General features: G+C 40.4%; 1 protein-coding gene across 1 annotated transcript in view; it reads right to left on the bottom strand.

The window, feature by feature from the left end:
* Positions 1-25,341, bottom strand: part of TMTC2 (transmembrane O-mannosyltransferase targeting cadherins 2) — a 183,470-nt gene that overhangs the window by 86,316 nt on the left and 71,813 nt on the right. Inside the window, exon 2 of the mRNA XM_028747009.2 lies at positions 21,215-21,785. Coding sequence (XP_028602842.2) covers positions 21,215-21,785 — 571 coding nt within the window. The remainder of the gene's footprint in view (positions 1-21,214; positions 21,786-25,341) is intronic.

The raw sequence follows: 25,341 nt of genomic DNA, 5'->3' as shown, positions 1-25,341 counted from the left end.
GCAGACTTTTGGGTGGACTACGGCAGCAGTAGATTCTTGTCTGCCATTTTCTGTAGTACAGAAAACGTACAAATGAGGCAGAAATGTTCAAATGTTGCTAAGAGTTACAGCAGTTACAAAATGTGCTCAAATGATTATGCCAAGTCTTTCATTTGTTTGCAGTATTATTAATACCTAATAGTGCCTTGCTAAAGCAAACCCAAAGCCAAGAAGCATGTTTTATTTCAAACAGAAGAAGAAAAAAATAAGTAGTACATTAAAACTGCAGGAGGGGACACACTTTGCAAGCGAATTAACTAAATGGATTTTATGAGCAAAATGTCATTTAATCCCAAATTAAGCCTCTGGAAGGTCTAAGCAGCTTTAACAATCCAGCAGTGGAAAACCATCCAATACTGAATTCTATTTGTAGTATAAATAGCAAGCTGGCTCTGGGATTGACAGAAAAAGCTATCCAGATGTAACTGGAATCCAATCAGCTGAAGTACCTGCCAGTCATCAACTGAGTCAGCATTATCTATATTTCCTCTTTTTATGTGCTGCTGCCTATGGATTTATCCCCTTTTATGTTTGAATTGAGGAGATGAGGAAGAGGGAAGGAATGACATGATAAACTGTTTCATACGGCTGGCCTACACATTACTTTCATCGCATAGAGGAAGCTGCAAATAGTTTCCACATGATAGATTTTGATGGTAACATAATATGTTATAGTGCTCTCCCTTTTCTTCTGCCTGGTATGGAGATTGGCTGCTTCCAGTCTCTAGGAACCATACAGACCAAATCTTAGGCTCCATGGTGCTTAGTCAGCAATGGGATGTAGGTTAGGAAGCATGTTGATCCTGGTAGCTCACTTGCACATGGTTTTCAGCCCACATTGCTTTTTATCTCATCTAGAGTGTACTTCTTGCAACTATTTGCATTATTCATATCAACTAGGGACAGACCAGGGTTTTATTACAAGCCAATAATATATTTTTTAATAAACTCTGGCTGAGTTTGGACTTTGGCTCCAAACAGATGTAAATTAACCTAGGAGTAAGCACCACTGAACACACTGATTTACTTTCAAGTACATGCACAAAGGACTGCACTTTTACTATAGAAAGGTACCCTGAACATGCTGTTAACTCTCTTTATATTTAATGCCCATCCAACTGTGGGGTGCTTGATTTCCTATAGGAAAAGAGAGAGAGAGAGAGAGAGAGAGAGAGAGAGAGAGAGAGAGAGAGAGAGGTGCTTGGAATTATGGTCTGCTTTGGTTACCTGCAGTATTCAAGTTTTGTCTAGTAAACTTTTCCCATGAAAAATAAATGTTTTCAAAAACCATTGGGAACAATGCCAATTTGTATGATTGGCCTTTTGTTTTTTTGGTGTCTTTCTCAGGGCTGCATTGGATCCCCTGTTTTGTCTGTGCTTGGCTTCCCAGCGACAAAGATGAGTAAGCAATGTATTCGTGGACTGCAGTTTGCTACTCGAAGAGTTCCATGCATTTATAGATGTGTGAGTTCATTTCCTTCCTTAAAGATCTCTTCCACCTTTGTAGTTTCTGAATTCTTGGCATGGCACAGTTTGTGAAAGCGCATTGCTACAGACGCTGATCAACCCTCATCTTAGCGTATGATGCCTTGTCATAGCTCCTTTCTTTGAGGCTTATCATTCGTCTCAGTCTCGTAAAACAGTGTTATCCTCAATGCGCTCTTTTTAAAATTGCTGCTTCTAGGATTAACTTTTACTGGCTTATATATTTTTTTACATTAATATTATCAGCAGCCTGAAGCCCCCATGACTGCAGCTTCACGGAATCATAAATTTCACATAGTTGGTGAACACTTCTACTCCCCTGAGACAATCTAGGGTAAGGATAAGGCAATTTATATTATACATCGAGAAATGTGAGAATTCTCTGTGGAAAAGGCTTTTCCTCAACCACTGACAGAACCCTGAGCTAAACAATGCATGGTGGTTGCAGCTAAAGGATAAGCCAATAGCAGACTGCAGCTTTTTAGAATAGCCAGTCTTACCTCCCTAGCTCAAAATGCACACATACACAAAACAAGCTTCAAAGAAATCTAAGTTTCCATGTTGATGCCAAATTCCCAGGGAGCCTCAGCTACTGAGATTTCACCTTCCTTTTTGAGGCACAAAACTTGTACAATAAGTTCCAGAGAGTGGGTATCCCAGATGAAATGTTACTTCTCCCATGTGGGAGCAATGATGTGCCCACCCCAAGTATAAGAAAAAGCAAGGGCTAGCCTTATAAATCATGTAAACTACATGTGTTGGTTTCACCCTCCCTCCCTCCCCCCCCCCTCTCTCTCTCTGACTCTCCTGCTTTGGAGTTTGGCTTTTTCATTAACTTTCAATGTATTCTACTAAGTGGAAATTGGAATGGAGCACTCTTAGAAGAAGAATGAAAGGAACAAATTAAAATTATGTGCAGCAAGTACCATTTTCTTGCTATGGGTAATGAGTATCTGACAATCCATTTATCAGCAAGCTCAGTATTAAAAGGTGCAAAACCTTCAAGCAACAGTAAATTACCGCAAATGTAATACAATAATTTGGTGGGCTGGACATGGGGTAGGAAGAGTCCTCCCAAAGCTTAATATTTGTTAAATGCATGTTGTTATAAGACTTAAGAAATTATAAAATGACATGAAATTCTTTTGATATACTTCTGAATCTCTTATATAGGTCAAACATTTTAACATTCTTAATATAGCCGTTAGATCCTCAGCATTCAAAGCTATCAGAAACTTAACAATTGATAAATGGTAGCCTCAGTCAAGTGAAAGGAAGGGGTGGGGGGACAGAGATCCTTGTGGAGAGAATAGAACAGGAAATGCTTATTCCATTTCATGGTATTGTAGCTGACATGGTGACTTCTTTGTTAAACTAATGTCAGGAAATCAAATACTTAGCAGTCTTTTGCCTTCTAAAGGCAAGCTAATTCTAAAGTAAACTTCTAGAATGTTAAGCACCTAAAGAGTTCAATTGTTGATTCTGCACTGGAGACTGCAGGAACCCCTAACCTATTATGCCATTACGCAAAAAGCTATTTGAATGCCAGCTTTTGGAGTAATCTTGTTTAGCTTTAAAGTAAGAGATTTAGCCATTCCCGCCAGGGAGCAGACTATGGCTGAACCAGTTTTAGCTGTGAAGCAATTTGGTCTTTGTGGCTGAAAGCATTCTTTTTTCCTTCTGTTTCAAAAACAGCATATTCTTCAAAGTTCAGTTTCACTGGGTTGTTGTTTTTTAAAGTAATAATTCCTATGTATTTTGTCAAAAGGAAACTTTTTTAAAAAACGTAGATATACAGATGAGACACAGGAAAAACAAAAGTAACTGAATTTCATTTTTGGAGGGGGGAGAGTTGGAATCAATCTTCATCGCGTTCTCTTTAGCAGGCTTGCTGAAGTGCAAATGTGTTTCCAGCACCAATGAATTAAACTGTAACATTCTTTTTTACTCTGTGTGGTTCTGGTGCAACAAGCCAGCCATTATGAAATACATTCCTGTCTCATTAATGAGCTAAGCTTGGGAACCCAGCTTTTTGGAAACATAAAGAGACAATTTATAATGAGACTTCAACTCAGTGGGAAGGCTGAGGACTGCAACCTTCTCTCAAAGTTATCGTAATAGAAACTCCTTAATGAGTGAAAGACCTTCTTGAAGAGACTAAAAGCACCCTAAATATGAAGAGGATATATTATGTTACATGTATGCCCACCTTGCTGAGTTTCAGCTGAAGTAAAAGCCCTTTTGTGTCTTAGAAAAGCAGGCTGGTGCCAGATTTACATATACCAGAAGAAACAGGGCAAAGTTTACTGAACCGAATACCTCAAGCTCACACCTTCAAAGTGTTAAGGGACCTGCAGTGCTCCAAGGCAAAATGAAGGCTGGCAACTGACAGCAATGGGGCAGAGTCTAGATCATGGGTAGGCAAACTAAGGCCCGGGGGCCGGATCCAGCCCAATCGCCTTCTAAATCCGGCCCACAGACGATCTGGGAATCTGTGTTTTTACATGAGTAGAATGTGTTCTTTTATTTAAAATGCATCTCTAGGTTGTTTCTGGGGCCTGCCTGGTGTTTTTACATGAGTAGAATGTGTGCTTTTATTTAAAACGCATCTCTGGGTTATTTGTGGGGCATAGGAATTTGTTCATTTTTTCTCCAAAATATAGTCCAGCCCACCACAAGGTCTGAGGGACAGTGCTGCTGAAAAAGTTTGCTGTCAACTGGTCTAGATCAGTCAATATTTTCAATGTGCAGAAAAAAATGGAAGCCAGTGTTGTTGATCCCCAGTTCTAACGTTCAGGCTTACAGAAGCCTGCTTATAAAATATGTTGTCACTCACACCTTGAATTGCTTACTTGTCAGGATTGTAAATGACACGGGACTGCAAAGCCTCTGTCATGTGCTTGAGGGGCTGCCTCCCAAGAAGATCATGATGAGTGGGTGGGGAGACCACCCTAGTCCCATCATTTGGTCAGAGTAGGAGCAACATCATGGAGCTTCCTTCTCCCCTCCCTGCTGGAAGGGGAGGCTGGTTTGCTCCTTGCTTCCTCCCAAATCCTTCTCCTCTTGTGCGATGTCTTTTAGACTGCGTATTTTATTGATTGCTGTAAGCTACTGGAGAGGAATTTTTTTAGATGAACAGAGGGGTAAACATTATTTTAAATACAATGGTTCAGCAAGAGATCTCCAGGGCACTTCTGTTCAGAATCCTCCATTTCAGGCTCAATTCATATTGGTCCTTATGAGGATAAATGTCAAGGAATCTATTCTTAACTGAGGATAACCAGTGCCCAAGGCACTTTTCGGGATATTTACTAATGTGTGATTCAGCTCTGCTCCAGGAGCTGTTTAAGTCCTGCAGATCTGGAACACCCAACTGCCTGCCTACCTGGCTTCACCTTTACTAGATCTTGCCAAAGTAAGATGAATGGCAATCTCTGGCTTCAGTTGCCACTGCCTGCAGCTTCAGTCTTTATTGTGGCAAACCTTACACCATGAATTTCAACCACCACGACAGCACATCATTACAGTAATGCAAATATACTCCCAGATTTAAAAAATAAATAAAAAATGTGTGAATTGAAATGTTGCATAAATACCTTTGTCACTTTTTCAGTTGTCTGCTATGTACCGGTAAATGCCTCCCCACAAAGACAAGCAATGCTGGTGCCTCTGCCGCTTTGATGAAGACCAAATATATTTAACGATTGCATAATACTAATTATGGGGCAGTAGCTTGCATGTGGGACACGGGTGGCGCTGTGGGTTAAACCACAGAGCCTAGGACTTGCCGATCAGAAGGTCGGCGGTTCAAATCCCCATGACAGGGTGAGCTCCTGTTGCTCGGTCCCCACTCCTGCCCACCTAGCAGTTCGAAAGCACATCAAAGTGCAAGTAGATAAATAGGTACCGCTCTGGCGGGAAGGTAAACGGTGTTTCTGTGCGCAGCTCTGGTTCGTCAGAAGCGGCTTAGTCATGCTGGCCACATGATCCGGAAGCTGTACGCCGGCTCCCTCACCCAATAAAGTGAGATGAGCGCCGCAACCCCAGAGTCGGTCACGACTGGACCTAATGGTCAGGGGTCCCTTTACCTTTTAGCTTTCATGTATCTGGCAACAGATTCAATTCCATGCCTCTCCACTTGAAAGGATCAGGTAGCAGGTGATGAGAAAAGTTTCTGTCCCAGATTCTGAAAACTTGCTGCCAGTTAGATCAAGCTAGATCAACCTTTGGCCCTCCAGATCTTGCTGAATTACAGCTTCCACATTCTCATCAGTACTGTACAGTGGTACCTCTGGTTACATACTTAACTCGTTCTGGAGGTCCATTCTTAACCTGAAACTGTTCTTAACCTGAAGCACCACTTTAGCTACTGGGGCCTCCTGCTGCTGCTGTGCCGCCGCCGTGCAATTTCTGTTCTCATCCTGAAGCAAAGTTCTTAACCCGAGGTACTATTTCTGGGTTAGCGGAGTCTGTAACCTGAAGCGTATGTAACCTGAAGCATATGTAACCCAAGGTACCACTGTAGTACCCATTAGCAAAGTGCAACTGTTGCAAAAATCAACGTTTGAGGCTGAAGGAAATTTCCATGCGGCAGTGAGAAAACAAAAGGTGTTTATTGTTAGCAATAAAGGCTCAGTGCGATTACTTTGCAAAGGCTGAGCAACCCCCAGGGGAGGGGATCATATGCATCACAACCATATGACTTGCACATGCATGAAGACATACAAGGATCCTGTTATGGAAACAGAGGCCTCAAATGAATTTTGCATGATTGATTGATTAAATGAATTTATATACCATGCTATACCCGGAGGTCTCAGTATGAGAGGCAGTATAAGAGATGCTGTGAAAATGCCCTGCATAGCTAGTCCCCCAGTGCAGATACATGAATGTTTACACAAAATTTGTCCCAAGCTTTTGCACTCTCTAAATTCCTAAAGGCAGCAAAGAGAAGTAAACATTCAAAAGTGAGAAATGTATCTTGCAGCTATCTCATTTCCAGTAGCAAAAACACACCCTCGTTTTTATTTTAGTGAAACCATGCTACTTACTGTTGAAAAGCTGTTGCAGCAGAATTTCCAAAAAAAGAGAAAAGGGTAGCGCCTTACAGAAATGTTGAAATATACTTTCATGTAATTAAGCTTATGCCTTTAGATGTATTAATATCAGAGGCAAAAATTTTGAACACAAATGTCAACCCATGAAGTTAACAACAGGAAGTTATGCTTTGTAATAACCCTGAATCAGGACTGGTTTCAGCAGAATGAGCTGGTTAAAGTCCTGAAGTGTACCAGTTTCAGGACATATGGTGATGGTAACAGTGCTGGGGATGTTTAGACACCTTTCCCATCTTAAAAGCAAAGCTAATTAGTGCAGTGGGGAGAAAAGTTCTGCCCCAGCCTTATCACTGATGTGCTAGGTTTCTACCTGAGAATGCCTTTCAAAAGTAAAATGTGAAGTTTTCAAAAATGACGTTCTCCCTCATCTGCGATCTGAAGTGGCACAGTTCATTCTACCACCTGTATTTAGATGTGCAGCTTCAAACTAAGTTTGTGCAGAGGGACGGGCCAAAAGCTTTTAATCTTGGTTATGAAGATCAGTGCCATCTTGGCTTTGAGAATTTGACACACATCCCATTCCTTAATTTAAAACTCACACCAACACCACCCATTTTTTTAAAAAAAAAACCTCTGATCAAAATGCCATTTTCATTATGCACAAGTTAGTTTTGAGTCTTCCAGTTCTCTGGGTGCCTGCACTGTAAACTCACTACCTCATACCAATGTAATGTCCTAATTTAGGATAGTTCAGGAATAGATCGAAATATGTCGGCTCTAGAGGAAAGGAAAGGCTGAAAAGATGGCTGCTAGGTTGCCAGCAGTCAGCCTGAGGGCAGATAAGTAGCTCTACAGTTCATTAAAAATGCCAGTATCCTTCATTCTTTCACCCAGGAGGGGTTCCCAGAAAAATAAAATGCAGAGACAACATTCTAAACACTGGCATTTATATTTCCCTAGAAAAACAATAATTTTATAGTACATATTTACTTTGGACTGGTTGTTCTTTTGCAGATATCTAAAGCACTTACTAAAAAAACATTCACGATCCAATAAAGCATGGGGAATTGAGAAAAAAAACATAGGAAGGAAAAGATACTAACCCCAGTTTAAGCAGACAATCAAAATCCCACATCGCCACTACTCAGAATGGCCTGGCCAATGACACTAATGACCTGAGATGTGTTTGGTTCAAGAAAGTGAACCCCAAGGGACAGACAGCGCTATGTTGTGCTGCCTCGTGTTCCCATGGGGGGACTAAGGTACAGCAAGAGTGTAATTGGCCAACTAAATGGAAAGCAGCACCCTGAGTAGTTTGGTGCATTGACTTTTATGACAAAGAAGTCTTGTACGTATACACAAACATGGGACTGAGCTGGAAAGCTTGCATAGGAAGCAAAAGGTTGTAAGAGCGAGCTGAGAAGCAGAGGGGAGAAGAGAAGATCTTTTCCAATACTTGTGATGCTAAAAATCAGTTAGCAGCCAAGCTGCTAGGAAGGTCATGGCATCTGACCTAGAAGAGGGCACTCCTTATGTTTTCATTTTGAAACTACAGAATGCACCCATTTTTAAAATGCCTGCATGAGATCATATTGACTCGAAAACAACTCTACCTCTCAAAACATGTGCTTTGGCTCCCTTCCAAGAGAATTCTCTCATGCTATCTGACCCATGGGACATAGCTGGGGTCACCCATGTACACTTCCTCGGGTGGACCTGAGCAGAGATTTCCCAGGAGACACTTTTCTGAGAAATATTCGAAGATTTTTCTTTTTCTCACCCCACCTTAAAAAAAAAAAAGTTTCACAGAATTCCCCCCCCCCCATATATCCACTCCCTGTTTTGTGGTAAAAAAAATCATTTCCCCCGTCCCAAATGCCTTGGAACGAATCCAGGCCATTGCAGATGCTGCAAAATGGCAGCCAAGCTGCCAATACAATTCCTACTGCTGTCATGCACAGTGGCAGCAGCCACAACAGTGTACTACCAACACTGCTAATGGTAAGCCCTACCCTAAGAAATAACTACATTGTACTGCTCTGCTCATTTGTTAAACTTCCCGCCTATGGGAAGAGCTCAAGAGTCATATGAAGTTAAGGCATATCCTCAGAAAAGGACTGAGTGGGTAAGTCTGATATTTTCATGGTAGCTAGCATATCCAAACATATATCGCATTTCCCCCAAGAGATTGTTTACAGATATAGGACCAAACATTACTCTTGAAAAGTAAAAAGTAGCCACAGTGGCTCACATAAAAAAAAATCCAAATTACCTATTAGAGTAATACCATTATTAGACCAACCAAAATGACATAAAACTATGTGCAAACTTTCAAGCTCCCTCGACCTTTTCCCCAGGCTAGATGGCTAAAGAAAAATGCAGTAAGGAAGAGAGAGAAAGGGCTATATTGCTCAAGTCATGTCTGTATTTGGCAATAATCTTACGACAGAGTGTTGGAGAAGCTAGTAAACTCTCAAAGAAGGCCCTTCCAAAAAAAAACAAAAAAAAACCAGTTCTTACTCAGCTCTGCTTCCTTGAGTTCTGCATCAATGAGCCTGATGAAGAGTTCTGTGGAACCTGGAATTTCTATTTTCTGACATTTTGGTAGGCCTGATAAAGATATTGCCCTAATAAAAGGTAAACTCGGAAAGCTGCCTGCGGACAAACGCCGGCGCCCTCGGCCTGAAAGCGAGATGAGCGCCATTGTCGCCTTTGACTGGACTTAACCGTCCAGGGGTCCTGTACCTTACCTTTACCTTTTTTATTGCTCTACTATGTATTTTGAGGCAGTATCCAGCATCCCAGATGAAGCAGAAAGAACACTCTGGATGTTGTAAAATATTGGCATCTAGAAGCACACAGTTTCAAGTCATGATTTATGGCGCTGGGTGGAAAGTAGGGCTGTGGAGAAACACACCTTGACAGAGAAAGTTCTGTCTGTGCCCCAGGATATCCTAATGATATTCTCTGTGGTTTTTGCTTTGCTTCATTTATAGTGAATTTGCTATGTATGAACCACTGCTCCTTCTATTGCTATAACTTAGAAACATTCTCTTCCCTTCCCAAGGCCATAATATAACAGGAAATTGTTTATTTTGATTCAACAACCTGGTTTAATAAATCCTGCAACATACTGAAGACAATATTATATAGCTTCAAAACCTACATGAGGGACAAAGAGAACTCAATAATGAACGAGACTCTCCAAATTTAGAACTTATCCATGTAAACAAAAAAATGTGAACAGTGCGCAAGTACTTCTACTGTAAAACTGCACTGCATGTCAACATTATACAGCAACAATACAAACAAAAATAGCTACTCCCAAGAATTTCAAGAGGGAAAATTCTCAAAACCATAATTGAGTGTGACTGAAGACCACTGTGTCCCCATGGTATAATCTTACATGGCTTCCCAAAGCTGGGATTTCTCCCCCCCCCCTTTTTTTTTTTTTATTGTGGGAAGGTGTTCCCACAGATAAGGAGCCACAGAGGGGGAGTCACAATGGAAAAGGCCCTCCCTTCAGCTGCTACAAAGTTGACCTCAGCAGACTAGACAGGCTTCATCTGAAAAGCTCAACATACAGGCAAGAGTATATTGGGGGAAAGTATATACAGGTTCCAAATTTTGAAAATTTCATAAACAGATATACCGTATTTTTCGCTCTATAAGACGCACCAGACCACAAGACGCACCTAGTTTTTGGAGGAGTTTTGCTGTTCTGGCTTCTGTGATAGCTGCACAGCCTGCATTCGCTCCATAAGACGCACACACATTTCCCCTTACTTTTTAGGAGGGAAAAAGTGAGTCTTATAGAGCAAAAAATACGGTAATTACCTTAAGATTGAGCTCAATAGCAAATTGACAGCCTGTTCTTTCAGAAGAGATATAATATGCACATGCTAGGTCACTACTGTCAGTGCCCCTAACGACTGCATTGTGCACTGAAAGAACTAATGTTACTGTGATGTGCTCTACCTGGTAGCTCCACACAGGGGACCTTACAATAATCAAATATTCAGTTTATCTATGCATGGAACAGCCTATGCCTGCCCAGAAATGGCCTTACCTGCAACACCAGTCAAAGATGGGGAAAGAAAGCTTTGAACCTTTGGTGATGAAGGCTGTGTTCTTTGTTCTTCAGAAGGTATGCAGACCTGATCAGATCAGGCAGCTATCCTAACTCCTGGAAACAGAAACCATCCACCCACAGCCCCTCCATCTTATTGGGCTTCAGTTTCTAATTTCAACTTATTGGCTCTTATCCAGTCCACCACTCATTGAAGCACCAATTCAGAACATGCACAGCCATACTCAGCTCAACTGTAACAGAGGAACAGAGCTGGGTATCATCTGCATACTGATGACACTCTGCCCCAAATCCATTCCCTATCACTTCATATAGATGTTAAACAACAGTGGGGGAAAGAAGATGTAGCCTTGTGGCACCTTCACAGCATAACTTCCAGGGGGTCAAAATGTAGTCACCTAATGATACTCTCAGGTACAAGTCTCATAGGCAGGAATAGACCTCCTGCCTCTTGTTCCAAACCTGCAGAGACAGTCCAGCATGATACCATGGTTGATGGTATCAAAAGCCATGGAGAGAACCAAGTAAAGCAAGAAGGGTCACATTCCCTCTGTCCCACCCCATACAAAAGGTCATCCAATTTGTATAATCTTCCTCTCGCCAATCAAAGCAAAGCCACTATATACTCCCTTTCAGAATGCATTTTCTGTTATGCTGTTCCAATTGCCCATCCTACCAGCTAGCTTGGTTCAAATTATTTCTTTAAAAATCTATAAATGCATTGCGATCAGCAAGTTTCCTGTCAGCATTAAAGGAGATAATCCAGGATTCTAGGGGTGAGATGATGATGATAGATAGATAGATAGATAGATAGATGGCATAAAGTTAAAAAAAGGGGAGAGTCAGAAGTTACTTGAAATAAGAGAGAGGCACACAAAATTACTACCTAGGAACCATCTAAATGCTAATTAGCAATAGTGTTAGAGTCTTGAATATCCAAGTATAATAAATGTAAATTGTGGTATATTTAGATTTTCTGCTTGCACAGGTGGCAGCAGATTCTTCTCAAAATAAAAGTGGGCATCTTAAACCATAGCACTTAATACTAGGCCTGCACTTAATTAAAATGTACACAAACATCTGTGTTTCTCTATTTAGAGGACAGACAAAGGAGACCCACAAGGGGAAAGGGTAATTAACAGGTGGTGTGGGCTTCCGACTGACACCTGACTGAAGTTATAGCACTGACCAGCTGCCTCTCACACAGCACAGGTGGCTACTCATGGTAATTACTTCCACTATCTAGTGAAGTGTGCAACAATGACATTCCTGTATATGCGCACCAAGAATATCCTTATCTCTTGTGAATGAAGCTGGGAGATTTCCAAGATTCCCAGGATTCCAGGCAATAATTGGTGTCCTGCCCTTGAAAATTCTCAGGAAAGCATTTCTAATTTTCACACTGAAAAAGACTAGTTTTGGGGAAACTCTTATTTAAGGAAATATTCCAACTGAAAAGCCAAGTGGATGTGAAGAATGGTTCGTTTTCATTTTCTGGGAATCAGCTATGATTTTCTCCTGATAACTTACACTAGCAGTCAATCCCTGCTCACTCTCAGCTTCAGGTAGAATGGGCATATGTGGACAGATGGATAGGATTATGAAGATATGCAAAAGGGGTTGCAAATGAGTACATAAACAGAGAGGAAGTACATTTGTTCATACTTTTATTTCCTACCTAACAACATGGTAGATTTTCATCATATATAATGACATGAGAAACATTAGTTGACTTATCCAGTGATTTTCATTGTTATCGCAACATTATCTTACCCTGTGTTTAAATTCATCCACAGACAGACTTCATTTTAGCATTTGGCAATTTGCTTATCTGAATGATATATGTATTGCAATAAATTTATTATAACCATATTGAACTGGCTTAAAAAGGTCCTCTTTTATCAGTTTGTTCAAATTATCATACCATTCCAGGAAAGCAAAAAACACCTTTCAAATATGGTGTCTCTTGAAACATTGATCTTAAAAGGATATTGTAATTCCTAAAGTTACTTCTCCGGCATTAAAAAAAAATAAAATACTAGTCACACCCTGTAAGCCACAACTGACTGATATTATAGATTCATAGATTTTTCTATTCATCTTCTAGGATCAACTTAAGACACAAACCCACAATCTGAATAAAGCATGCATCATTTACTCCAGACAATATATGCTGAAAGATTATGCACTAATGTTACCAGCGTATAATAAATCACATGGCATATATTGTCAGATTGACATCTTGAGCTAATCAATAAAAGCAAGACAATGACTAACAGCTGAATCTATTTTCATGCAACCTACAACCCTTAACATAGTTCATCTTGTTAGGTGTGCCACAGCATGATAGGGATGGAAGATAATTTAACCTTGCATCAATTCGCCAGTTAAATTCTGTAGTGATGTCAGAACCACTACATCTGCCTATGTTTCAGCTTTTTGTAATAATTATATGCTGTAATCAGTTAACGGATGGCTAGTGTAAAACCAACTCACTTTAATGATCTAGAGCAATGACTCTGACCTGACATGGTCTTTTGCAATTACTGCAGCTCATCGGTGTGTGCTAAATTACGCTGACAATGCTGCCACTCTTAAGGACATTGTGCATCCACCCCTCTTTGCTAATAGCCAAACTCATGAGATTAGACAACTTGCGCCACAAACTGCAGTAATTGTATTAGCTCCTAAAGGTATGTGTCTAATGGGAATTCTGCCTCATTTAGGCATCGTGCTCCAGCTGAAGTACTTTCATCAAGCTGTCCATCATTCCCTGGATAGGTTTTCAACATTTGCAAGCCCGCTGGGAAGAGATGTGTGGTGTTTTATCAGATGTTCCAACTTCCACAGGTCAAGTTCTGAAAATGCCAGCAAGGAAAGAGCTAACAGCATCAATGAAATCTGAATTGCTGCTGGATATTAATCTGAATATAAACTTTCCTACTTGTGCAACAGTAAAAAAAATAAAAATCTTTGCGTTACTATAACTGTGGCACACGTAGCACAGATCCTAATTCAAACACACATAGGATGTAACAGATAAAAACATATTGCTAAGACTCAGAAACTGAATAGATCACTACAATAAACTTCACAGCCAGCAATCATACTTGCCTGGCATGGATTCAGTGCTCCCATTACTGGCTAAGGGATGAAAATGAGCATAAACTCGCAGGAATCACCATAACCTAGGGAGAAGCCACCATATGTTGCTGGAAGACAACTCCCATCATTCCTGACCATTGCTGTGGGTAGTGAGTGCAGGTGTCCAGCAATGCTCTAAGAGCACCACGATGGTTACGTCCATCATAGCCAACATAACACCCGCTATACATGCCATGACAGGTCTGCTGATTTTTGACCTCTAGTACAATTAAGGAATTAACATAAAATAGATATTGCACTGGACCTTTTTTTTTTTTTTTTAGATCACCACATCTCAGGACATTGAGGAAGATAATTGGCTTAATTATATTTAAGTGGGTGCATGCCTGCAGCATTGCAGCAACCTGACTGTTCTGTATAACCTGTTCATTTGAAGGCAGACCAGAAACAGGCAAGAGTGGAAACCATACAGCCATTCAAGAGAAGTGGTAAACAGGCTAAATCAGAAACACAAATAGGTATTAGTGCAAGAACTCCACAGCATTCCTGTCCTTTCCCTTCATCGCAGGGCTTAGAACCCAGCAGAGCATAGAGAAACCATCTGGTGCTCTTTAGAGTCATAGAGATTAACTTTAGAAAGCAAGGTCACAGGAACCTTCCAGGCCACTATGCAACTGCAAACTGCTGACACAAAATTCCTTACAAAGCCATTGAGTCTTTTTACGTGCGCACACTGAAACCACACCACAAAATCCGCAAAAGTGCAGAATACAACTGGGAGTTGCATGCTAACCCGCAATCAAGCTTAGAAGTGTCAGATTGGGTCAGACTGTTGAGAAAGGTCAAGATTTTTTTAAAAAAAGATCATCCACCATCTACTCTAACACACACTAACACCACTTAAAACAATCCAGAGTCTAGCAATGAAGATTTTTCTGTGAAATATATAAACTAGTTGCCAAAAATACCTCTTTCTAGAAAGAATCTCCCAAATATACTTTGAACTAATTTGTGTCAAATGCAGGCTCTTTGAAAATTTGGGTTTTCTTAAGGTTGTCCTTTCATGCAACATTTTGTGTCAGTCATCTAAAAGGCAACATATATTGAGAAGGGGAGAAATTCATCTGAATGCATGTGACAAGTCCACCAATACCCTGAAGAATAGATTGCCTGAGAATAAGCCATACTGTTCTTGAAGTTGGCAATTGGCATGTAAAGTCAACATGACAAGCAACCTTTAACACCATCTGTACAAATCCCCATGAAAACTTATATTCTCACCTCATGCCTCAAAGAATAATTGCACCCTAGGGAAACTCTAGAGGACATTCAAATGATTTTGCTTCTTTGCTTCTTAAGGTTTGAGTTTCTGACAACATTATGCTTATGCCTTGTCATAAAGGGCAAATGTGTAATAGAAAATATTAATATTCCCTTCACAGAATAAGCTGATTACCTTACCAGTGGAACCATTTTAACTCATTTCAAGATTTGATTACTATTGTATATGATAAACAATGTATTCTATAATTCTTGTTAACTTAATAATGAGACAGGATTTTGTCAGCTCTAAAACCCTATCTAAAACTATGTCTATAGAAGAGAGGGTGAGTTAGAAACAGCTTACATAAAATGTCAATAAAATACACAGAACAGGAAAAAATGCAGTCTAAATGCAAAAGGAAAACCTAACTCTACAGGGGGGAAAATGAAAGGCTTTCTTCAAAACAAAGAAACTCATACAGCACTGAAACACAGCAAAAATACAAAATATGAACTAGCTAAAATCTAAGGATAAAATGAACAGCATAACAATTAAATCGCAAAAGCAGTGCTAAAATAAACTTCACTGTTCATTTAAACTATATAAAACAGATGTCAGTGAGATGTTGGGTGCAGATGTTTCACAATTGGGGCAACCACAACAGAGCATGCTCACTTTCTAGTAATCATCAGAATCAACTCTGTGTGGACAGAGCATGAAATCCATGGTTCAGGATGGCATTTCATACCATATCGACTACCAAAAAGAGGGGTCTTCTGCGTCAGTTCTGTGACTGATTTTGAAACTGAAACCCAGTGATGAGGAAACTTTCTTCCCAGGTGGTGGAAAGGGCAAGAGACAAACAGTGGGTGGAACAATGGGTCTTGTAAAGTAGATAACATTCTGGCCATTCAAAAAGCAGGCAGTTTCTATACACAATCTATACACATAATGCAACAGGCATTATGTTTCAGGAGTGCGTTCCAGCTAGCAAAAGCACTAGAGGAAAGTACAGGTGTGGATTTGAGAGAGTGGTGTTGGCCAGATAAAAAGGTCTAGAGTGCTTGGGATTGAAGTTCCCCACTCCTTTTCCACTATGGACCTCCTTCTTCACTAAGATATTATGCCACACAACCTTCAGAGCTTTGTCTCACGGAACCTTGCAAGGCGGCATTTCAGCACAGTGGCACCCAAGCTATACAATGAGCTTCCCACTGAAATACATCAGACACTTAAGTTGGCGAGTTTTCACCAGGTGTTAAAATATTTCTATTTGCTCCAGCTTTTCCTGCTCTTAGATATCAGTAGAATGGTCAGTTATTACCATTTTGATATGGCGCTTTGAATTGTGGCTTTGTATTTGATGGCTTTATTCTTCACCACCTTAGGAGGTGGTATTGAAATATTTTAGATAAATAATATAGATAATAAGAGGGGAATAATCATCACAGCTCTGTGCAGAGTTATTCCTTCCAGTTGTGTAATACCTGCCTTCTACAAAGCAACGATCTACAGTAATTGCCATTTGTATCACTATAACTATGCTACAATAGTATATCATGCATAACAACCTGAAACATTGAAAGCTATGATGGCTTACACTCTGGCTCCACAGTTGGTGGCAGTAATGGTTCTGAATACTAGTTGCTGGAAAGCAAAGGAGGGGAGAGTACTCATATCCTGCTTACTGTCTTTTTTGCTCTATAAGACTCACTTTTTCCCTCCTAAAAAGTAAGGGGAAATGTGTGTGCGTCTTATGGAGCAAATGCAGGCCGCGCAGCTATCCTAGAAGCCAGAACAGTGAGAGGGATTGCTGCGTAGTGAACAGTGAGAGGGATTGCTGCGTAGTGATTCCTCTTGCTGTTCTGGCTTCTGGGATTCAGAATATTTTTTTCTTGTTTTCCTCCTCCAAAAACTAGGTGCGTTTGATGGTCTGGTGCATCTTATAGAGCGAAAAATACGGTAATTCAAGGGCATTTGGGTGAACACTGTGAGAACAGGATGTTGGACTAGATGGGCCATTGGCCTGATCCAGCAGGCTCTTCTTAACTACATTGTATTCAGAAGCTAACTTGAGTAACATTTGACTTGACATGCTGAACTGGATTTGTCAAGCCAAAACGATTCCTGGTTTCTGCTGAACTTCCTCTCGCCTTACAACAACAGAATAGTTTCCCCCAGAAAGTCTTGCTAAAACTTTCCTCTTATGTCTTTAATGCCCAGAACTGTAACAATAAAGAGCTGAGACTTCCCATATGGCTTAAATGGAATCCTGAAAATTCTCCATTGCTCCATTTTTCACAATAAGTTTCCAGGCCAAATGGCAATGATGGTGAATGAGAATGAGTCTAATCTATGTCCCAAAGTTGGAAAGCAATTTCTTAACTTCCCCCTTTCCTAACAATGTCATATTTAGCCAGGGTGTAGTATTGCAGCATTGACAACATTAACCATAGCTAATGTGAACCAGGTTCCTGCAAACCTGATTCACTAGTTAAAATTAGGGCCCTTTTGTGTTAATCATATTTAGTAGTGCAAACACAATGCTAAGATATTTAACTGAGAAGGAGGGGACCACAGCAGCCTACAACCTTTCTGACTACTTTAGCATGATTAAGAAATTGCAGTGCTAGATTTGTACTGAGACTATAGATACCAATTCTTTATCACTCCCTTTCTCTATCCTTGCTTTCTTTTCCTATCAAACTTTTGGTTTACTGAGTAGAGAACTGCCACTCATGCTATCTAGCAAAGCACCAACTGGTTTGTAAGTCACCTAGAGTGGCTGGGGAAATCCAGTCAGATGGGCGGGGTATAAATAATAAAATTTATTAGTAGCAGTAGTAGTAAAAGATGAAGAATCATGAAAGAATCTGCTCCAGACATTTGACCTAAGTACCAACCATGGCTTTGTTTTTTAGAGAGCACCTGTTGTTCGCTAGAAGAAAGGAAGCTGCAGGGCACAAACAAATGCAAATATTTGTTCAGACTTTCACACGTTTATAATGAGATATAAATGCTGGATAAATTAATTCTCAGCTGAATAACCCTGAATGAAGGGACTCCACAAGGGAGTAATCAGTTGTGGTCCCAATCTTTTATTTAGCCCTTCAAAGTGTAAGAATCCACAAGGCAAACAAAGGCCATGTTTAACAGTTTAGTGCACTTGTGTGCGCACATTTGTCTCCAATCACTTATGCGTAGATAGCAAAATTGGCAAGAGGTCAGGCCGCATTCTAAATCTAACAATCATTTACTACATAGCAGGTTGTTAGGAACTAATTTTTGCTAGGACACAGTCGTTTTCTAATTATGATTACAGAGTGTTGTCCTAAGTGCTGCAAAGGAACCCCTTGAGCTCAGGAGCACCGATGGGTAGAGCCACAAATGAAGACTGAAAAATCCCCAGTGTCATTCTTAAAAAGCTAATTTACCGAAATGCTATGGGGATTTTATACAATGGTGCTTGATCTTTAGTGATGATTGTGTCGTTAATGTTTGAGTTTAAAAAACAGACAGAAAAGCTGTATGGTGTGATGTGTGGAAAAAAAAGTGAATGAATAAGGTTAAACATTTCATTTATCACATTATGACATACTATCCTAAATATCTGAGTTGAGTACGTTGTTTCACTCTAGTCAATTTGCTGTGGCAAGAAGTCTTACAACTCAACTAGGTATTCGAAAATTGCAATGATATTTCTAGATTATTTTTCTGATACCATGTATCAGAAATGTAACTTCTGGAGTAGCAGAAAAAAGAAGGAAACTGCAGACTTGAAGTAATCTTTAGTTCAAAGTGAATGTGTGAATTTTTCTTCCAGTTCGAACTTAAGATGAAGTGTTAGCTGTGTCACTCTTAGAGCATTAGGTTTCCACAACTAAAATTAGCTGCCATATAATTTCATTAAATATGCTATGACACTGTGGGTATAACACCAGATTACATTAACAGACTGCATTATCACATTTGTGACACATTTAATGCTACAGATAACTGGGAACGTATTCCGTATGAATTACACATTTCCCATTTAAAATAATAATAAGGAAAGAAACTTTTTTCAATTCACATTTTGGAAAGCATGGTTCCTGACCTACTCATAATAATGGCATGTTGTTTGGTAGCATTTCCTAACACTACGTGGTGTGCATTCAGATCAGATAATTTCTATAACAGTGACTTGAACATATAATGCTAGGCATTTAGCACTGCTGAATTAATAACATATCCAATAAAGAGCTAGTTTCAATGCATTTTAAATCAAAATATTGTCGTGGCCTCTGCCCCATTTGCTTCATCTTTCCCCCACCTTTTTCAAAGGCAGAGCACAAAGGCTCAAATTAGCTTTGTAGTACTAATTGGACAGAATAGTGCAATCTGCAAAGTTGATTAATGGCCCTGTTCTCAGGCTGGGAATTGCAACTGCAAAAGAATTAGGCCTCTGAATTTGCATAGTTTCTATAATTACAACCCTCTTCAAATCTCATTTCCTGGCTGAATTTTGGCTCCACATTAATGTTTTAGTATAATTTGTACAGATCTCACTGCTGACATGCAGAATGACGGGATACACAAGTTACATGTACCTGGCAAATCAATCTAACCACAAGCAGTCTACTTAACACACTTGTAGAAGTTGTGGGAAGCTATTCAAGAAAGCTTCAATATAGAGTATTTTCCTCAGTCCAGTCAACACACCCTTCAAGCCAATCTTGCACAATATTGAGGTGCAAACACAGTTCTTTTCAATTTATATTTAAAAGATAAAATAAAAGTAAGAAAAACATTTTTAAAACATTTCGTATCTCTTTTAAGACTGTTACATCTTGAGATAACCCCACATTGGTTTGAGGATCAGTTCATATCACCTTTAGGCACAAGGCCAGCTGCCTATTTTTCTGGCCAGCTTAACATTTTTCATCATAGTGAGTGGCTTCAAGCATATCCACTGCAAAGCAGCTCTATGAGAGCTCCACTGTATTCTCAATTCAATATTAAATATGTCGCCCCACAACACACATTAGGATTGATTAAATGACTGTGCAGAACCATGGTTCTTGCTCACAGTGAAGTTGCCATGAACAAGTAAATGCACTCTGGGCCAGTCACCTGGTTAAAATCAAACAGGAACATGCAAAGACACTATGGTAGAGAGGGCATATATGTATACCCAAGGGGGTCTGTGTAACCCACCCAAGGGGACCGTGGCACCTTTCACATGACAAAAACTACCATAGAGATATCAACATTTTCAAAAGTAGGAGGTCCAAGGTTTGGCTTTGGAAAACAGAGGGTCTCTGCAGTACAGAGCTAACTGGGAACCAGTGCTATACAGAATCAGTGGTTAATAAAGTCAATTATTACAGGACAAAAATGTGCATTTTCCTGCCTCCCGCCCCCCATCATTGGAAAAGAAGCTGTTAGAGCAAGTCAACAATAATACTTGCCCAAGAAGCATTTAGTGGACAGCACGGCAAGGTGGAAATGCCAAATGCCAGCTTTAAGAAGAACCACTGTGGAATGATTTGAATTCTGTTTCTACCATAAGGCATCTGTGTGTGTGTTTTAAATATGGCAGGATTTAAGTGATTCTTTCCATATTTAAAAAACACACACAGATGCCTTATGGTAGAAATAGAATTCAAATCATTCCACAGTGGTTCTTCTTAAAGCTGGCATTTGGCATTTTTTAAATATGGCAGGATTTAAGTGATTCTTTAGGGACACGGTGGTGCTGTGGGTAAAACCTCAGCGCCTAGGACTTGCCGATCGCATGGTCGGCGGTTCGAATCCCTGCGGCGGGGTGAGCTCCCGTCATTCAGTCCCAGCTCCTGCCCACCTAGCAGTTCGAAAGCACCCTTAAGTGCAAGTAGATAAATAGGTACCGCTTTATAGCGGGAAGGTAAACGGTGTTTCCGTGTGCTGCTCTGGTGCCGGTTCGCCGGTGCAGCTTCGACACGCTGGCCACGTGACCCAGAAGTGTCTGCGGACAGCGCTGGCTCCTGGCCTCTAGAGTGAGATGAGCGCACAACCCTAGAGTCTGTCAAGATGGGCCCGTATGGGCAGGGGTACCTTTACCTTTACTTTACCTAAGTGATTCTTTATTCTTTTAGATAAACGCACTTCATCAATATGGTGCAGAAACTGATACATCCAAGCCACAGTTCTTACCTTATAGACAGCAGGAATGATTTGGTGCATTTTTAGCCTATGAAATACAAAGACGTCGTAAACGGCTGAAACTGCTAGAACAGTCACTCCTTGCTCCTTCCACAACATGCTGCAGGTGGCGCATAGCCCTGTACCCAAGATCCAGCCCCAGGTTCCTTCTGAGTAGTTCCTTGTGCAGCAGTGTTTAGTATAACAGACCAGGGACAGCAGAAAGAAAAGGCAAGCTCCAATATCAGCCCTTCCTACAATTCCTGCAACCGCTTCAGTATGGATGGGATGCGAAGCAAACAGCAAGCCAGCCAGTAAGGTCCAATATCCATCGCCAAACAATATTCGGGAAAAATTTGTGAAAAGACCTGTGACTGCAGCATGTAAGAGGACATTTACAAGGTGGTAGCTCCAAGGATCCATTCCTCCGATAGCATGGTTAATTCGAAAAGAGAGCGTACAGAGAGGTCGATACGACTTGTGACTCCCGCTGTGAGTAAGGAGAGTGCCCCAGAAGTCATTGTAGAATATCTGAGTCCATGGCGTTTCAGGAAGAAGGTCCTGGTTTGTCTTGATAGCTCGGCTGAAAAATAAGAGCAAACACAGAAAGAATCAGACTACATGACCACTACAGTCGAGATTACTAAATTATATGCACATTCTCTCTTTTTCTTTTTCTAAATTAGCACAAAAAAATATGTAATATCAGAGCTATTCCACTTCTTAAAATTTCATACTTTGCAGTACAAGCAGTGTTAGAAGTATCTCTTCTATTGACTTTTTGCTACAATAAATTTCCATATAAATTGGCTTTTAAAACCTTAGAAACAGATGTTATGCTGGATCCATTAAATTAAAACACCCTTCAATGACATTCATCTGAGTCTAACCCAGAAGCAATCACTTATGAGTTGATGGGTTATAATTAAAACGTAAAAGAAATATGAGTAGCTGACAAAAAAAGTGTGGCTTAAACTAGCAATTCCTTACCAGTTCCAAACTAAAACCCCAACTGGCCTTTTGCACACCTATTTTAATTTACATGATGGAATTAAATTTGCTGACATGAACTAGCAATAACTACACAAAGTTACCAGATGTATGCAAATTTTAATCCACAGAGAAATTCCTTGACAGACACAACAAATCTGTCTAATAAAGATAATTCTGCAGTCTGTGTTTGACCAACTATAGGTGGCTAAAAGATGATGGATTTCACAGGGACCTGAAGTCAAGTTTTGCTGGTAGCCAGTTCCATAAATTCAAAGTGACTGTTTTATTTTGTCCCTTCTAACCCCATATTTTCCATAGCAGCTTCCATACAGGTAATGGCATAGGTATAAACTCAGTTTCCTCAGCTACTGTATCATACCAGCTGAAATGAAACAGAAATGGAATCTCTCTCTGTGTGTGTTTATTTTTGCATAAAAGGAATCTGTTCCTGGCGTGAGCTTATACACATACATGTAGAAGAAGAAGAGTTTGGATTTGATATCCCGTCTTTCACTCCCCTTCAGGAGTCTCAAAGCGGCTAACATTCTCCTTTCCCTTCCTCCCCCACAACAGAGAAGTGTGACTGGCCCAAGGTCACCCAGCAGCTGCATGTGGAGGAGCGGAGACGCGAACCCAGTTCCCCAGATAACGAGACTACCGCTCTTAACCACTACACCACACTGGCTTGGATGCAAAGTTGTTAAACTTGGGTTCCCTTCCCAATTGTTAGTTGCAAATATCTCTCTGTTAGCAGGTATATAGGTAAATCACTAAAAGGATATGTAACAAGCACAAACACACATACAATACAGCCAAGTGTTACACTGGACAACTTTATCTTACAAATGGGATGGCTGATATTGGGCTTAGTAGGGCAAAGAAGATACAAAAAGGATGTTCTCCCACTTTTTGCAAACTGAATTAATGGAAAAACAGATTTATTCTGTTTTATTCAGATTTATATACATTTTATGACCAGAGTTCATTCCTGCAGTGATGCAACAGAAACTGAAAGAAAGAAAACATCAGAGATCCTCAGACAAATTACTACCCATCCTTTTTGCCTTTTTTTTTTAAAGAACATTATATCTAAATGGATTGCTTTCAGCAGGTTAGCTCCAAATAGAAAAAATCGCTGCCGTTATTGAATTTGCTGACATTGCAAATACACCACTGTTCTGCAAATACATACAAAGCTTGGCAGTTCCATTGTCTAAAGTACATTGCTGTTACATTTTAAGGAACATTTGTTGCATGTAGATCCTTTTGGTTTGCGTATAGATTGAGGTCAGTAAAATATTTATTTTGATTTTTGCTGAGGTTGTTTATGAACTTTGCCTCCATTTCTGGTTCCACTTAACTATTATTAGAAATGGAAATGGGGGGGGGGGGGAGAGAGAGAGAGACAAACAAAATCTTCATCTCTGGTACATTTATTGCCCCATCATTCTTTAATTTAACATCAGAATCTTCTGTTTGTGATCTCACATCCTGAAACATAAGTTTCCAGACTGAGAGACAATGAATGGGATGCTGAAAACAATCAAGGACTGCCTCCAATCCACTACCACAGCCAAACAAGAGTGGCCTTTAATGATGGAAGACTTCACTTTCCAGAAAATGTACACTGAGGCAACATAGTCCATCATGCTAATAAACTTCACGGGACTAGAAAATATAACCAGGAGAATTAAAAGGAATCGTTTCTGAAGTTTTGCAAAATCAGGCAAACATTTCCAACAGACTTTTTTTAAAAAAAATAAAAATGTGGGTGGCACTGTGGTCTAAACCACTGAGCCTCTTGGACGTGCCAATCAGAAGGTTGGTGGTTCGAATCCCCACAATGGGGTGAGCACTCATTGTTCTGTCCCACCTCCTGCCAACCGAGCAGTTTGAAAGCATGCCAGTGCAGGTAGATAAATAGGTACCGCTGCGGTGGGAAGGTAAACTGCGTTTCCATGTGCCCTGGCTTCTGTCAGGGTGTTTTGTTGTGCCAGAAGCAGTTTAGTCATGCTGGCCACATGACCCAGAAAGCTGTCTGTGGACAAACGCCGGCTCCCTTGGCCTGAAAGCGAGATGAGCACCGCAACCCCATGGTCATCTTTGACTTTACAAAAAAATCCCCTGACACGTCCCACTCCCATCTTCTCTTTTACCTATTTGATAACCCACATATTAGGGCCCATTTGCAGGTATCCTGGGAAAAGAGACCCTGCAGTGGACAGATTTCCTCAAGGTCTCACTAAGGGAAGAGAATGCTGCTTTGTCACAACTGAGAATTGTGACTTGGCAGCTGGTCTCTTCCCCACAGTTCACCAACGCACAGGTCCTTTTGGACCGGCAGAATCCCCTCAAAGCAGGACGAGGCATGCTAATGCATGCTCTGCGAACACGTGCAGGGAACAGAAATGGAACCCCTACATGAAATGGTTGTCGCCTGAATACAAAGGGATCCCTTTGTTTACTGCACTGCAGCACCACACAAATAATGGCCAGAGATAGGTATTGTAGCTAGTTGGCTAGAGTTCATTTAGGTGCCTCAGTGGCTTTCCTGGTTTGATTGATCTTCCTCAGTCTAAGAAAAAACATCAAATAAGAGAAGCTTCTCCAGAGAGATTCCTCTGTCTTGTTTTACTTCCCCTCCCCTGGACTGCTATGAAACAGGTAGAGAAATCTGTCTTCATAGGCCACTGACACTTTATGACAAAAACGCTTCTGTCATAATTGAACTTTAAAGGATATAAGGGTTCTTATAAAATTCCCATTTTACTTAATTTACTTGTGACTATAATGGAACACTTATTTAAACATACTGAGCTTTATGTATGAGTGATGGCTGCTTTGTCTTTAGGTGCATGCCCCCGAAAGGGGGCAATGACAATAAAGATATGATGATGATGATGTTTAAGCTACTTTAACATGCTATACTATTTGTTTCCACAGACCTTTTGATGTTTATAGTGTAACAGTGCTCATATCATCTCCTGTGCTGAGACCTGCTCAAATATGATTTTCTTTCATAGCAGGCAGTAGAGATATACAAACTCTCTCCTGACTTAATTCCTGATTTTTATGTTTATGAAGAATTGATTGTGAACCCCATACTCCTATGCACATTAATAGGCATTTCTTCACTTGTATATAGT

Source organism: Podarcis muralis, chromosome 10, assembly GCF_964188315.1.
Source record: "Podarcis muralis chromosome 10, rPodMur119.hap1.1, whole genome shotgun sequence".
NCBI classification, from domain to species: domain Eukaryota; kingdom Metazoa; phylum Chordata; class Lepidosauria; order Squamata; family Lacertidae; genus Podarcis; species Podarcis muralis.
The sequence above is the reverse complement of the archived record's forward strand: the minus strand, read 5'-3'. Positions and strand labels throughout refer to the sequence as shown.